This window comes from Pelophylax lessonae, assembly GCF_965119305.1.
Source record: "Pelophylax lessonae genome assembly, chromosome: 1".
Taxonomy (NCBI): domain Eukaryota; kingdom Metazoa; phylum Chordata; class Amphibia; order Anura; family Ranidae; genus Pelophylax; species Pelophylax lessonae.
In genome coordinates, this window is record NC_138768.1 from 883018890 (window position 1) to 883033123 (window position 14234).

The 14234-nt window shown below is 42.5% G+C and overlaps 2 protein-coding genes across 2 annotated transcripts in view; both read right to left on the reverse strand.

The window, feature by feature from the left end:
* LOC309550673 (cytosolic phospholipase A2 gamma-like) overlaps positions 1-14234 on the reverse strand; it is a gene marked incomplete at its 3' end in the record, with an annotated part of 276802 nt that overhangs the window by 166079 nt on the left and 96489 nt on the right. The gene's annotated exons all lie outside the window — the stretch shown is intronic.
* The window catches only part of LOC309547993 (cytosolic phospholipase A2 gamma-like), a gene marked incomplete at both ends in the record, with an annotated part of 104930 nt that overhangs the window by 7246 nt on the left and 83450 nt on the right, over positions 1-14234 (reverse strand). The window contains one exon of the mRNA XM_082247980.1: positions 1774-1931. Within this exon, the coding sequence (XP_082104106.1) occupies positions 1774-1931 (158 nt within the window). The remainder of the gene's footprint in view (positions 1-1773; positions 1932-14234) is intronic.

The window sequence follows — 14234 nt, forward strand, 5'->3', positions numbered from 1 at the left end:
AAATGTAAAAATCAAAATGTTTTAAAATTTTTGGCCAATTTGTTTTATGCTACCTATGTTTGGTAAAAAAAAAATCACAATAAGCGTATTTTGATTGGTTTGCGCAAAAGTTATTGCGTTTACTAACTAAGGGAAAGATTTTTGTCATTTTTGTTGTTTTTTTTTTTAACGAGTAATGGCGGCGATCTGCGGACTTTTTTTGCGGAACTGCGACATTGCGACGGACAGATCGGACCCTTGACTGACATTTTTGACACTTTTGGGGGTACCAGTGACATTACTACAGTAATCAGTGCTATACATATGCGCCGTTACTGTAAAAATGACACTGGGAGGGAAGGGGTTAACTTTATTGGAGAGGGAGGGGTTAAGTGTGTCCCTAGGGGCGTGTTTCTAACTGTCATTGGATGTTGCTGTGTGTGTAACAGCACAGATCAACGGTCCTACATAGCAGGACCGAGTGATCTGTGCTTTTACACAGGGGAGAATGACAGGCGGCTTTGTTTACATTAGCCGCCTGCCTTTCTCCCTTCACAGACGACGGTCACACGCGCGGGCTTCCTAGTGAACGAGCGTGTGACTAGCCTATTGGCTCCCAGGCTAGTGACGTACCTGTGACGGTATTCACCACCACTGGAATTTAAAGACAGATAAGTAATGGATTGGATTGCTTCATATTTGCCAGCAATATCTCCATATAGGAATATTAAGATTTATTCCCATTTGCCATGAAATCTGTAATTCCTAAATGCTGTGTATATTACATATCTTTCCATGTCAGCAAGGTTTTCCTTTTGTTTGTGTATTGGGAATGTGGATTGCCCTGTCTCTTTGTAAGTGCTAATGACCTCCCATTGTTCTGTGTCTGGCTATTGTGTACATTGATTGCCCCCTGGGGGCTTCTGTCTCCTTGTACCTGGCAGTCCTTCTGGTCAAGCTATCTGACCAATCACTGCTGACTCATTTTTAATTCCTCATTTGCATGGCTAAGGAGGACCAGAAGGGGAACTGCAAGTACTTTACAATTGACCAATAGGAAAGCGGTTGTTGGGGGCGGGATGTTCCAAATTCTGTATATATAAGTATTGTTCAATAAAGTTGTTGAGAGTTCCTTCACCTCAATCTAGAGTCCTGTCTCTTATTGGGGGAATCTGCTGCAGGGATTGCTATGTCCTCCATACTCCCTTAGAGAATCACTAAGCTCTTGTAAGAGCTTGTATAAGAGCTTGTTCTGCTGCACTCTCTGGGCAAAGAGAGGTTCACCCACAGGAACCTGGAGCCTTGTCATAGGTCCAGGGTGGGTAGGAGGCTGCAAGACCCTAACCAAGCTGCGGCGGTTCATGGGGTCTGAAGTGGTTACGGTGTCTGGTGGAGTGCTTGGAGCCCTCGGGAAGCACTAGGAGCATCTGTCAACGGAGGTACCCGGTCAGGGGTGCCCTGATCCGTTACTGATACGTCACTTTGCCTGGGAGGGGCTGACCGCCGCCGTAAATAGTCGGGCGGCGGTCGGCAAGTGGTTAAAGTGGTAAAAAAAAACACCAAACCTAAAAAAAAACCTTTAAAATACGCTATACAAAAACATGTGAAAACAAGCATGCAAACGTGTGACAAAATGCACAAACAAATGAAAAAAAAATGCAACGCTCGGGTATGAATGCAGCCTCGGGGTAGAGAAGTTGAGTTAATCACTAATTATTTCATCCCTTTTTTTTTTTAAATTCACTATTATATCTGCTACTGAAATGCATTGATCGACCATAGAAATGTGATTACCTCGAATGGATCTCCTGCACTGAAGTCAAAAGACAAAATCAGATCTACTTTGCGGTGAGGAGGTAACACTAACGGGTACGGAGTATTAATTTCTATCCCGGCGTCCACCAGATGGATTTCTTCTTTATGGAGGAGGTCGCAGTTTTCCAGGTTTTTATCTGGGAAATAAACCAATAAAAATATTAATAACACAAAAACATCTACAGGTGCACTTGTGAGCATTCTATTGATTTTCCAGTATTTTTTTTTTTAAAGAGACATTCTGGCAAATATTTTTTTAGAAAATTATCTTTGAGATGCCCCGCCTCCAGATTAACCACTTGCCGACCGCCAGCAGTACATATACTGCGGCAGGTCGGCTCTGTCCCGCAAAACGACGTAACTGTAGTGGGGGCGCACACGCACCAATTGGCCACAGAGGAAGCCAATCAGTCGGTTCGGCGGCTGCAATGTCCGCCGGGCACCCACAATCGCTCCCCATAGAGACAAAACGGCGGACTGCCGATGTAAACACAGCACACCGCTGTTCTGTCAGTGATGAACATGGGGATCCTCCTATTTAGGAACACAGATCTGTGTGTTAATGCAGCAAGCCCATCCCCCACACAGTTAGAAAGTATTCTCCCAGGGACACATTTAACCCTTTGATCACCCATAGGTTAACCCCTTCCCTGCCAGTGTCATTTGTAAGAATATTTAATAATAAATATCTTGCGCTCGTACTTATGTCAGAATATTTATACTGCTCTGAATATAGCAGTGTATTTATTCATGGTTAATAAGCAAAGATCTGTGAAAAAGGAGAGTCTTCACCTATTGCCATAAATCAATGTCGTGAATTCTTTTTAATTGATTAATTTCTTTTTAAAAGCATATACCAATCTTAGTGAGTACAGTCTACAGTGTGGAATATATATAAAAATATTTATTCGCCAGACATGTAAACACAATATATGATCAAACAAGAAATGACACAAAAAGATAACTCTACAGAAAAAATACCAACTTCAAACAATCAATGCAATGTGATGTTTAGCTCAATAATGAAAGTGAAACTAAAGCAAAGTGAAAGTAAAACGAAAGTAAAACAAAAGCAAGATTACCATTTCTTCCCAGGTATAGTATAAGCCATAAATTAATGTTCTATATAAACAGACTACAATGGTCTGCGAATCACACGGCCCAAAGTCATTCCACTGCAGAAGGAATGAGAATAAGCCATGCAAAACGGAAGACTTAAAATTGCAAATAATGCACTGAATCTGATATTAATAAAAATGTATAAAAACAAAAATCAGCTTTTTAGAGAAAAATATACCATGGCTTATACGGCTGGGATTGTAATCTCATTACCCTTAAATATGCAATATAAAACATATAAGGAAGGAATAAACAATTGTTGAATAAAATCAAATAACATAGCAAGGCATATTTACCACACTTATGGCTGCTAGCTTCAAATCGTTACCAGAGTCCTAAGATGGATGCCTTTCTTAAGATGGTGGCTTCCCTTCAAGTTTCAGATGAATGATTGGACAAATATGGAGTATGTCTGGATGAGTCTGTTAAGGAATCTAATAGCGTGTGTGGTGTAAGTGTGAGGTGTGTTGTCAGTAGTGTAAAGTGTGTGTATCTCATATCTGGGTTGGTCTTTTATATGGTAAGAACAAAGAGCTATAAAAATTACCATAAGTAAAACCCAGAGGAATGAAACATTATCCCTATTGGATGGGATATTCTATACCTAAACTAGTGAGGTCAGAGACACACCCCTTTTGATAATTAACCCCATACTTGGATAATAAAGTTAAATGATTTCTCTATATGTGAGATTAATCATATAACACAACATAAAACTTTCTCCAGACTCCCAGTACATACATAAATGTCCACCTGTATCTCCATCATTAACCTTGGCAAGTAATGCCATTTCAATAATTATATTTTTAACACAATATAATATTTTTATATTGGAATATCTCAAATTATCTCAAGACTGCACCTGGTATTTCGCCTCCAGAGGGCAGTATCGTACCGTTCATTAGATTTTGTATTTAACATAATTTGAAACAATTACCCATCATGTTCTTATCTGATGACTTCTCTGACCTCTGGCTAGTGAATAGCCATTACTTATTTGGATTCTGACATAACTGTCAGGCATCCAGACTAGGATAGGAAGATCTATAGTGTCATAAAAACTTACACCAGACCTACACACAAACTTCTCTGAAATGAGGTAATTAGTAACGAGATACACATGTCCTTACACTTATTAGAAAAAGAATTCTAAGTAAGATTGTTACTATGAGAATATAAACCCAAAATGTGATATAACATTCCTAAATATATATGTATATGCCTTACATAATATAATAATATAATTATGGCTAATATCGTCTCACATATAATGATGTACCTTTAAAAAAACTTATATAGTTCATCTTTAAATGTTTGATGAGAAACACTGAGCCATTGTCTATTGTTAAATACTTATAGACAGACTGAGATATCACCCCCTTTAACATAGCGTCAGACTGACTAAGTTTTATCTGATCGAGATGTCAAAAGGGATCTTATTTACGATTACATAGAAATACAAAGATCTCTGTTGAAACCATAGACCCTTTGTAAGCCTGTGAGAGACATTTTGTTAGAATACATATATGAACTCTATTTCACCTTAAAAACAAGATGGACGCCATGCAGCACCATTCAGAATCTCTTATGCATAATATGAAATATACATGGCTTTTAAAAATCATTTTTCTTTTTACCTATTATTATTTTAATCAACCCCCAATAACCCCGACACATTAGTACAGTGACAGTGCATATTTTCAGCACTGATTACTGTAGTAATGTCACTGGTCCCCCCAAAAGTGTCAAAAATGTCAGTTAGGGGTCCAATCTGTCCACTGCAATTCCGCAGTCCTGCTAAAAATCGCAGATTGCCGCCATTACTAGTAAAAAAAAAAGTAAATGAATAAAAATGACAAATCTTTCCCATAGTTAGTAAACGCGATAACTTTTGCTGAACCATTCATAATACGCTTATTGGGATTTTATTTTACCAAAAATATGCTACTGTTCAGTCCCAATGCTACTGGCTTAATATCCCTCTTAATTTCGAAAAGTCCAATAAACTTTGGGACCAATTTCCGAGAAGGACAGGTGAGTTTGAGGTTTGCTGTGTAAAGCCAAACCTTGCTCCAACCTTCAGCACTGGATAACCACTTCTCCTCATGTCAAAATGACTTTTGTAATCCTCCGGAGCCTTCTGCATGGCTTCCTGGAACGCCTAATAGTTGGTTTGGATAAAGGTCAGCCTATCCTGGACTGCAGGTACTCAAGCTTCTGGGATAATGTCTGACAAAAAGGAGAGGTGAAAACCGTAGTTTGCTCAGAATTGTGATTGGTTAGGAGATGCGTGGACTGAATTGTTGTAAGTAAATTCGGCATATGGGAGAAGGGATGCCCAGTTGTCTTGGGTGAATGTAGAGAAACATCTCAGGTATTGCTCCAGAGTCTGATTATTTCTTATTGTCTGTCCATTACTTTGTGGGTGGTATGCAGAGGACAGACAAACTTCAATTTTCAGGACTTTGCAGAGATTTTCAGAATTCAGAAGTAAATTGCACCCCTCTATCGGAGACAATACTACAGGGCAATCCATGCAACCTCATGATTTATTTGATCAGTAGATGTTCCAAGTCTGTAGCTGAAGGAGTGTGTGACGTGAGTCACTTTGGCTGAGGGGCTTGTGGAACCCAGATTGCTTTAGGGAGCTTGGGAGACTCTTTGTCCAGCTTCCCCAGCCCCTCTTATGTGTAAGTCACCCTGTGACTATTAGGGGCACAGGGTGACCAAGAACCCCAGTTGGGTCTGCACTAATCAGACTCGCTGTACAACCACACCGGACTCAGCATTTGGTGTTGCCCCAGTTATCCTGGGTTCTATATGTGTGGTTTGTGTTGAAAGAGTGAAGGGCTCTTTCACTTGGGACAATTATATTTCTGGACAATATCCATCAGGAAATATATGAAGATATATTGCAGAAGGGTTTCATAGACCCTTGCTAGTGGGGTGGGGGTTTGTTATTGTTGAACACCTGCATTCCATTGTTCTATTGTTCCTGTCTGCCTTGAGTAAGCTTATTATGGGATGTGTATGTTTGTGTGGATTGGCTAAGGAGGAGGGGTTGTCTGAGAAGTGTATATCTCTGTGTGCATGTGTTTGACTAAACCGTTTTGATTCTGGTTTCACTCCAAAACTTGTACTGTCTAGTTCTTGGGGTAACAATAGCCAGATTCACGGATCCCGTGTTCCAGAGCTTAGAAAGCATGTTCTTGGCGGAGATACTCAGTCGGGGTGTCCGGATTCCATCACAGAGTGCTTATCATGGGTAAAAAAGGGCTATTTTGGACAACTACCACCAGGAGGATAGTGAATGCATCTGAGGGGGGTAAGTCCACAATGAAATCCATTGATAGCATTTTCCAGGGTTGTTCTTGAACCGGGAGGGATCTCAGCAAGCCCCAGGCCTTGGCATTACTGAGTTTACCTCAAAGACACGTCCCACAGGAATTTACATTGTCTTTACAATCCTGTCTTAGGTTGGGCCACCAGAATGACCTTTGAATGAGTTCACATGTCTTTCAAACTCCAAGGTGACCTGCAAGTACTATAGATGATCATGACAGGCTTTAAGAACTTGGGGTCTTACTTCTTGAGTGATGAAAATCTTGTCATCATGCCATAAGAGTCCCTTGTGTCTCCTCAATGGGAGGGTTTCAGATTTAGGACACAGAGCAGAAACTTGCTTGATTGACATTTCTAGTTGAGGCTGGATCAATAAAAAGTTATGTGGAGACAGAATAGTACTGGGAACATCCGTTTTAGGAGTTTCTAGGAACTTGCGAGAAAGAGCATCAGCTTTCCTGTTCTTGGTTCCTGGGCGATAAGTAAGATGGAATTTGAATCTTGAAAAGAATGAGGCCCATTGGGCTTGTCGTGGTCTTAGCCGTTTGGCGCTTCTGAGATATTCTAAGTTCTTATGATCAGATGATCAGTAAATATCATGATGGGATGAGCAACACCTTCCATCAGGTATCACCTCACTTCCAGTTCTGTTTTAATGGCCAGCAGTTCTCGGTCACCCACATCATAGTTCTTCTCTGGCTGACGCATGTTCCTGGAGAAGAAGGCTACAGGGTGAAGCAGAGTATTGTTTCCCTGACATTGTGATAGAATGGCTCCTGTGGCGACTTCTGAGGATTCAACCTCGAGGACAAAGGGCAAGGCTGGGTCTGAGTGCTTTAATACTGGAGAGAATGTAATCAAAGTCTTTCCTTTATCAAACGCCAACTGAGCTTTATGGGACCACTGAAATCGGACATGCTGACCTGCCAACTGGGTGATGGGAGAGACAGTGGTGAAAACATTTTTCATAAATCTTCTATAAAAATTGGCGAAGCCCACAAATCTCTGAATGCCTTTCTTATCGGTGGGAGCAGGCCGATTAATGATGACAGACAAGATGGCCTTTCTTATCGGTGAGAAATCGCATCTGTAGATATAGTTAGCCCCAAGAACTGGATTGATAGTTTCTTGGATTTGCATTTTTCTGCCTTTGCATATAGTCCGTGCTGCCTTAGTGTGGACAAGATTTTCTTTACATGCATCCTGTGAAGATCCAGGGTGGCAGAAAAGATGAGAATATCATCTAGGTACACTATGACGAAGTTATCCAAAAACTCTCAAAAAATATTGTTCACAAAATGTAAGAAAAGTGGCTGGGGCGTTGCATAGCCTGAAAGACCTTACAAGGTATTTGAAGTGCCGAAGCGGGTCCGAAATGTTGTTTTCCATTCGTCTCCCTTACGGATGCGAACTAAGTTGTAGGCGCCCCCATAGATCAAGTTTTGTGAAGAATCGAGCAGATCCAAATCTTTGGAAAATTTTAGAAATGAGAGGGAGGGAGTAACAATTCTTGATCGTGATTTTGTTGAGATCCCGATAATCTACACATGGTCTAAGTAAATTGCAGGAGAAGAAGATGGACAAATAAATCCTTTGTCAAAACTTTTATCAATGCGTAGTGGTAAGGCCTAAAGTTCAATTTCGTATAAATGGAAAATTCCACCTGAAAGGGATTTCCGCACTTGGAAGTCATTTTTTATTTATTTTTTTCCAATATGTTTCTTTGGTTTTCAAATAACATGCAAGGAATGCAATATTGTGGATGCAGTCGCCTTGATAATAAATTGAACAAGGTTTAACAGCACAAATGAAGTAGGCTCTTACAGATAATACAAAAATTCCAGAAATACAAGGCACTAAAAACTTGTGTATGGCAAGCATGAAGCTCCTATGGATCCTATGGTGGGTGAAAGAGGGACCGCAATTTCCATACAAGGTCAAAGGAACAGAAGGATTTTGTGTTGAAGAGTAGTGATGAGCCGAACACCCCCCCCCCCCTTCGGTTCGCACCAGAACATCTCGAACAGGGGAAATGTTCTAGCGAACATGCAAACTCCATTAACCACTTTAGGACTGCTCACTGTGCTGCTACCGCGGCACAGTGGCAGCCCTGGGTCCACGTCGCTGGAATCCTAGCTGTCTCGGCGTCGCCCGTGCGCCGCCGTAGGCTCGCTCCCGCTATGTTTAGACACAGCAGGAGTCGGGCCGGAGGAGGAGAGGCGGCGATCATCACCTCTCTTCCCCGATCCTCGGGGAAAGTGTGAGAAGATCCGCCTGCTTGTGTAAACAAAGCAGGTCGATCTTATCTGTGACAGACAGGGAGAGATCACAGGATTCAGCACGTAATAGGAGAAAAGTGTCAGTAAAAAAAGCTGTGAGCAGCTACACTTGGAACTGTACATGCGCAGTTCCGGAGCTCCCCGAGACTATCCTGTATTAGGCTGGTGCCTGCAGGCGTGGCCGCCTGGGTTCGGGCTCAGGAAGCAGATCTGATAGAGGCTGTGGGGCATGATACTGGTGAGGCGAGTAATGTCTTGGCGCATCCCGCCAGCCTTTAAAAACACCAGGAGCCGAGCAGCCGAAATGGAGGAGCCCTTGTGGTGTGAGTCATGCACTAGCCCAGCAGCTGAGCAACTGCCCAGTCATCCACAGCACAAACAAACCAACCCAGGGCAGGAACACAAGAAAGGCAAGCCTGCATTCTCAGACTTCCTTATCTTAAGATATCAGATGGTAATTCCCACATGTACATGCAGTCTTGCTTGCAATCACCTTTGTGGATAGAAGGATGGTATGATGGCAATATGGAGAGATGGAGGGATGAAGTAATGAAGGGATGAGGTAATAAATAGAGGAGGGGATTGAGATATAGAGTTTTGGATGGAATGGATGAAGGAATGATGGAGTAACAAAGGACAGAAGGAGGCAGGAGGTCATGGAGAATGGAGGCATTGAGACTGGAGGGATGGAGGCAGGAGGTGATGAAAACTGGAGGGAGGGAGGCAGGAGGTGATGGAGGGTAGGAGACAGGAGGGGATGGAGGAATGGAGACTGGGGGTGATGGAGAGATGGAGACAGGAGGGGATGGAGACTGGAGGTGATAAAGGGATGGAGGCAGGAGATGATGGAGAGATGGAGACAGGAAGTGATGGAGGGTTGGAGCCAGGAGGGATGGAGACATTGGTGATGGAGTAATGGAGACAGCAGGGGATGGAGGCAGGAGGTGATGGACACGTGGAGACAGGAGGCGATGGAGTGATGGAGAGAGGAGGGGATGGAGACTGAAGGAGATGGAGGTATGGAGACTGGAGGTGATAAAGAGATGGAGGCAGGAGGTGATGGAGAGATGGAGACAGGAGGGCATCAAGACTGGAGGTATGGAGACTGGAGGGATGGAGGCAGGAGGTGATAGAGACTGGAGGGATGGAGGCAGGAGGTGATGGAGGGATGGAGAACGGAGGTGATGGAAGGATGGAGAACGGAGGGGATGGAGACCAGAAGTGATGGAGGGATGGAGACTGGAGAGATGGAGACAGGAGGGGATGGAGGGATGGAGACTGGAAGTGATGGAGGGATGGAGACTGGAGGCGATGGAGAGATGGAGACAGGAGGGGATGGAGGGATGGAGACTGGAGGGATGGAGACTGGAGAGATGGAGGCAGGGGGTGATGGAGGGATGGAGGCAGGAGATGATGGGGGATGGAGACAGAAGGTAATGGAGGGATGCAAACAGGAGGTTATGGAGATAGGAGGTGATGGGGGGATGGAGACAGGAGGTTATGGAGACAGGAGGTGATGGAGGGACGGCGTGATGAAGACAGGAGGAGATGGAGGGATGATGTGATGGAGACAGAAGGTGATGGAGGGATGATGTGTTGGAGACAGGAGGTGATGAAGGGATGGAGACAGGAGGTGATGAAGGGATGGTGTGATGGAGACAGGAGCTGATGGAGGATGGAGACAGGAGGTGATGATGGGATGGTGTGATGGAGACAGGAGATGATGAAGGGATGGTGTGATGGAGACAGGAGGTGATGGAGGGATGGTGTGATGGAGACAGGAGGTGATGGAGGGATGGTGTGATGGAGACAGGAGGTGATCGAGGGATGGTGTGATGGAGACAGGAGTTGATGGAGGGATGGTGTGATGGAGACAGGAGGTGATGGAGGGATGGTGTGATGGAGACAGGAGGTGATGGAGGGATGGCGTGATGGAGACAGAAGGAGATGGAGGGATGGAGACTGGAGGTGATAGTGTGATGGAGACAGGAGGTCTCTAGAATTGGGGACATCAATTCTGGTGATCCCAGCAGCTAACTGGGATTTTCCTTCACTTTCTGTGGTGGCTATGGAACAAAAATTAGGGGAAATCTTTCCAGTTGGACATAGGTGACAAAAACTGATGGGCTATATAATTTGCCCTTATTATATTGAAAATAACAGCAATATATATTTTTTTTTTTTTTACCTTAAATTGCAATGCTATTTGCATATTGTACTTGTTTGCAGTTTACTGCAATTTGCACTTAAAACTGTATTTTTGTAAATTTTTGTAAAATGCCAGTAAAAAAGTAAAAACTTGGCTGTGCCAGTAAATTTTGGGTGTTGTGTCAGTTAATTTCAATCTTGTAAGTTGACAACACTGACTAACACACTGAAATATACTGCGTTAAATGTGCAGTAACACTCTGAAATATACTGCTTTGAACGTGCACTAACGCTTTGATATATACTGCGTTAAACGTGCAGTTACACACTGAAATGTACTGCATTAAACATGCAGTAATGCACTGACATATACTGTGTTAAATGTGCAGTAACGCACTAAAATATACTGCGCTATATGTGCAGTAAGGCACTAACATATATTGTGTTAAACGCGCAGTAACACATTGAAATATACAGCGTTAAACTTGCAGTAACGCACTGAAATATGTTGCGTTTAATGTGCAATAATGCACTGAAATATACCGCGTCTAACGTGCATTAACGCACTGAAATATACTGTGTTAAATGTGCAGTAACGCACTGAAATATACTGCGTTAAATGTGCAGTAACGCACTGAAATATAATGTGTTAAAGGTGCACTAATGCACTGAAATATACTGCGTTTAACGTGCAGTAACACACTGAAATATACTGTAGTAAACATGCAGTAACGCACTGAAACATACTGCGATAAACGTGCAGTAACGCACTGAAATTTACTGCAGAAACCTGCCCTGACAAAATAAACTGACACTAAAGTAAAAATGAATTGTCACACTACACTCACGCTGCACTATCTCGAGATTCACACTAAAGTTACACTAAAGTAAAAATGAATGGTCACACTACACTCACACTGAACTATTATTAGATTCATACTAAACTAATACTCTATACTGACAATAGAATCAGAATAGCACACTATAGCACACTAACTCTCTAGTAGCATTGAAGAGAGTCCTGGTCGATCTCTCTCCACGCCAACATCACACTGCAAATCGGAAAAACTTTTTTTATAGTGTGGGTTGGGACTAAGAGCAATGAGCCATGATTGGATAGAGTCATCATCACAGTGTCCAATCAAGGCTCTGACAGTGCTCTGTGCCCTGATTGGGCAAAGCTTTCATTGCTTCAGCCAATTAGGGCTTCCAATGCACTGTGCGGTGGCGCAGTGCATTGCGGTTGTTCGGCGGGCCAAACAAATGGTCAAATACCCTGATAATTCGGGTGTTCATCAAACAGCCAATGTTTGGCCCAAAGTTATGATTGGGCCGAACCATTCGCCCAAATCGAATCCCTAGTCCTTAGGGTAAACCAATTAAACCATGGCAGTCCAGACCGAATAGGAAATACCCAAGGTAAGTTCTCATACAGGGGAAGAAGAATAGAGAACTCTGCTAGTGCAATAACGTTTAAAAATGTTATCAAAAAATTGAAATCTCTCTCATTTAACTCACGTGTCACAAAAATAAAGAGTGCTTTAAATCGTCTGCATCACTTAACAAACGTGAGTTCCAGTGAAGGGGAACTAGGTCAGCTGCGCATCGCACGACGGCTCATTCCTGCCTCTCCAAACATCACACTGACTGTGGAAACTTCACACTGGACCTCATGCAACTTGGATTCTGTGCCTCTCCACTCCACTTCTAGACCCTCGGACCTTAATTTCCAAATGAAATGCAAAATTTTCCACAGTCAGTGATGATTTGGGAAGCCATGTCATCTGCTGGTGTTGGTCCACTGTGTTTTATCAAGTCCAAAGTCAGCGCAGCCCTCTACCAGGAAATTCTAGAGCACTTCATGCGTCCCTCTGCTGACCAGCTTTATGGAGATGCTGACTTCATTTTCCAGCAGGACTTGGCACCGCCCACACTGCCACAACTACCAATACCTGGTCACATGATCATGATATCACTGTGCTTGATTGGCCAGAAAACTCCCATGACCTAAACCCTATATAAAATCTGTGGGGCATTGTCAAGAAGAAGATGAGAGACCCCAGACCCAACAATCCAGAGGAGCTGAAGGCCGCTATCAAAGCAACCTGGGCTTCCATAACACCTCAGCAGTACCACAGGCTGATCGCCTCCATGCCACGCCGCATTGATGCAGTAATTAATGCAAAAGGAGCCCCGACCAAGTATTGACTGTATACTATACTGTACATGGACAGACTTTTCACTAAGACAACATTTCTGTATTAAAAATCATTTTTTTTAATTGGTCTTATGTAAAATTCAAATTTTCTGAGATACAGAATGTTGGGGTGTCACTAGCTGTAAGCCATAATCATCAAAATTAAAAGAAAGAAATGCTTGAAATATATCACTCTGTGTGTAACACATCTACTTTGTAAATAAAATATATGAGTTTCACTTTTTGAATTGAATTACTGAAATAAATTAACTTTTTAATGATATTTACATTTTATGAGATGTACCTGTGTGTAGACCTCAAATAAAATGTTATCATAGGTTTATAGATGACCTCCTATTTATTTGGGAGGGATCGGAAGACTCAGTCCATGCCATTTAGTCCATTTGAATTCTATTGACAATAATATATGTTTAGATTATCAACTCAGTGAACTCAGTAAGAGCAGTATTATTTTTAGATGTCATCATTTAGAAACAAGGTTCGGAGTTAAGCACTAATGTGTACGTGAAGCTGACAGAACAGTTACCTGTTGGTAAGAAGTGGCCATCATCTAGTTTGGATACAAAATTATACCTAAGGGCTAGATTATGGGAGTTAAAAGAATTTGTAGTAAAGATGAAGATTTTCATGTACAAGCACAATTAATGAAGAGTAAATTATTACTAAAGGGGTATACTTCTGATTTTTTGGATAAAGTTATTAGTGGAGAACATATGGAGAACATGTCTAAGGCTCCATGTACACGGGACGTTAGAAAAAACGTGCTGCAAAGCTAGTTCTGACGCCGGGAAAAAGCAGCTGTTAAACCTGCTTTCAGTAGCTTTTTCCATTTGCGTTATTGCACGTTTGGCCATGTGTAATGTTCTGGTACCTATGGTACCTTTATTTCCATTTCTCTCTTAATATTGCGTCCCATCTTGCTATCCAAATGGAACGCATACACCTTTAAGGGCAATGACATCATCGCCGAGCGCCGCTATGAGCGGCTATTTCAATCGCCGGTTTGCTCTCACTCATTGCTCGTTCAAACCGCATGTTCACCTTACCTTGTCTTGTGCTGCCGGAGCTTCTAGCTATACCCTTTGCCTGAACTGAACCGGAACCTCGCTACCGATCCCGTATCTCGCTACCGGATCACTCCTTACTACTGGACCTTGCTACTACTAACTATCTAGTGATAAGTACCCCGCAGGGGATTCCTTACTAACCTATACTTTCACTATCATCTACTGCATATTACAAGGACTATCATTATCTAAGCTATTCCTATCATCTGCATAGATTGCTAGCTCTTGGGACTACCATCATCTATCATTGCACTAGGTTACTCTATC